The sequence below is a fragment of the Arachis hypogaea genome, chromosome 3, assembly GCF_003086295.3.
Source record: "Arachis hypogaea cultivar Tifrunner chromosome 3, arahy.Tifrunner.gnm2.J5K5, whole genome shotgun sequence".
Lineage (NCBI taxonomy): Eukaryota > Viridiplantae > Streptophyta > Magnoliopsida > Fabales > Fabaceae > Arachis > Arachis hypogaea.
The window spans coordinates 141,975,002-141,977,871 of NC_092038.1; the positions used below are offsets into that span (position 1 = coordinate 141,975,002).

Genomic DNA, 2,870 nt, shown 5'->3' on the forward strand with positions numbered 1-2,870 from the left:
ACACTCAAATTAGCATAGGTCGCAAAAAGAACTAAGTTAGATATCATACTTGAGTGTACGTATTTAGGATAAAGCATATATTATGAGGTTATGATGTTACAAGTTTCTCTTATGTGGATTGTTCTTTAATTTCATGAGTTATTTTCATCATAATAAGATGCTTGATGTCTTATTATAATCTTTTTCATAAGATATTCTTAGACCTATATATAGTCAATGTTATAACATTCTCTTTTAATAGTAGAATGATAGTTACAGTGTAACAATTAACCTCATAAAATTGAGTTATTAAGTATTAGAATAAGATATGAAGAGTTAATGTCCTCTTTAAAACACAAGAGAATACTTAATTATCAAATTAGTTTTTTAGAAATTCTTATACTCTTGAATCTAATTCTTTAATATTGGACTTATAGAAATATTCTAGAGCAAAATATTTTTCACTTTTATGTTAAAAATGATCCGTAAGAAGTAAAAATTCATAAAATATAAAATTAAAGATGTACAAGAGAAATTAAAAAATAAATAAATAATGCAAATATGATTTCTTATTAAAAAAGAAAAAGGGGTACTAACCCTCTTAATGACCCGCTATATATAAAACCATGTAATATGAGAAGCAGGTTGGTTGTGAGTAAACAGAGAAGCAATCACCCTTTCTTTAATAGTAGAAGCCATGGAAATGGAGTTAATATACAAAGAAACCATGAAACCAAGTTCAGGCACTCCTCCACACCTCAAAACTTACCCTCTCTCCTTCTTGGATGTGACCACTCCTCCCCAATACATGCCGATGATTTACTTTTACCATCCAAAACAAATTGAAAACCAAGAATCCAAGTTAGCCCTCCTCAAGAAATCCTTACCCGAAGCTCTCTCAATGTACTACCCAATTGCAGGCAGGTTCAAAGGTAGACTCGCCATTGACTGCAACGACCAAGGAGTGCCATTGCTCGTCACAAAACTCAAATGCCATCTCTCTCACTTTCTCAACAACCCAATCCAGCCTAATCTGCTTCCTCTGTTTCCAGACAATTTGGCCTGGACAAATATGAACAATCCAGACCACGATCCCATCATGGCCATTCAAATCAACTGCTTCCATTGCGGAGGAATTGCAATTGCAGTCTGCGTCTCTCACAAGCTCGGCGACATTTCCACTCTCATCAACTTCGTCAACGACTGGGCCGCCATCACCAACCACTACCAACATCAGAACCACACACTACCCTCTCCGCCCTTACTGGACGCCGGAGTGTCCGTTTTTCCTCAAGGAGACCTGCCGGTTTACCAAGAAAAACCCTACTTCGGTCTCCCGAAATCGGTCTGCAAGAGGTTCGTGTTCGAAGCTTCGAAGATCGAAGCCCTTAAAGCCACGGCTGCACCGATTCATCCGACAAGGTTTGAAGCGGTGGCAGCACTGATTTGCAAGTGTGCGGCTTCTGCACTGGGGTTAAGCCCTAACTCGCCGTTGTTAAGCACCGTTACGGTGAATCTCCGCAAGAGGATCGATCCTCCTGTCCCCAGCAAAACCTTAGGGAACATGATAACGTTCTTCTTGTTTTGCGCCTCTCAGACGGATCAGCTACCGGAGTTGGTAAGCAAGATGAAACAGGGGATGGTTGGTAGTGAGATGCAGTTGAAGAAGTATGGAGGAAAGTACAGGGACTTGGATTTCATCGGCGAGACACTCAAACGAGACTCGGAGGCTCCCAGGGATTTGAAGTTTGCATTGATGACACTTTCTAGTTGGTGCAGGTTTTCAACGTATGAGGCGGATTTTGGGTGGGGGAAACCGGTGTGGATAGCGTCCGTTTCGAATTTCAAGAACGGTGTGGTTTTTATGGATGCGAGAGATGGGAAAGGGATGGAAGTGCTTGTGAACATGGAAGAGCAGCACATGGCAAGGTTTGAGTGTAACCAAGACCTGCTTCAATATGCTTCTGTTGAACCTTCCGTTCAGCTCTACCACCAAGATGATCTTTCAACTTTCAACCTCTAAAATCTGAAATATTTGTCTCTTTTATGTCTTCTTCTTTGAGTTTTTCTTTAGAAATTCTACTCTGTTTTTCATTTTAGAATGGTGCGTGCTATTATTGTATCATTAATACCATATGACAAGCGTAATTTATTGTTTTTATTCATGATTAAGAGTTAAATCTCAAAGTAATCCCTAAATTTGCACTCGAATTTTAGAATGATTCCTGAATTTAATAATTATTCAAATTCATCTTTGAAATTGCCATTTGAGACTCATAGTAGTCCCTCAAATAATTTCTGTCCATCCTTATCATTGGAGAGGACTGAAACGACGTTATTTTGTATAAAAAAAAAAACCTTTTGAGTCCCCTTCCCCAATCCTACTCTCACACACTCAGCACTCAACACTACTCTAGCTTTCCTCAACCCTCTCTATCGCTACCTCTCACAGGTCTCCATCTCGAAAACACACCCAACCAGATGGAACTTTAGTTGCAACTCAGTATCACATTCCTCCGCTTCAGATGAACTTAGGCACTGCTCCTTGATTGATGGTGAGGCGTTGCGATGACGTTTAAAGCTCCGCCAGCCGCCACTGTTATCTCCTCCTCCACTTTGACCTCACAATTTGACCGTTGTCCTGGGTCTCACCATGTTTCTTTTGCATTGCCCTCCTCCCCTCTACTACATCAATCTCCGCCTGAAGCTCTGTCGCATTCTGTTTCTGTGACCTCCACGACTCCTACCGAATAGAGATGATGCTATCTCGAGGAGCTTTTTTGCCCGATTTCGTCCATGGCGTCGCACGATCTGCTCACCGTCTACGTTCTTCTCTTGTCTCCTCTCTGTTTTCTTGTGAGCCCCTCTTCTCTCTCTCTCTTTCTCTCTCT

The 2,870-nt window shown here is 40.8% G+C and overlaps 1 protein-coding gene across 1 annotated transcript; it reads left to right on the forward strand.

Moving 5' to 3' along the window:
* The first annotated feature begins 676 nt into the window (after window positions 1-676).
* Window positions 677-2,002, forward strand: LOC112734810 (epi-neemfruitin B synthase L1AT). Its single transcript, XM_025784275.2, has one exon. The coding sequence runs from the start codon at window positions 677-679 to the stop codon at window positions 2,000-2,002; it is 1,326 nt and encodes a 441-aa protein (XP_025640060.1).
* Window positions 2,003-2,870: the final 868 nt, after the last annotated feature.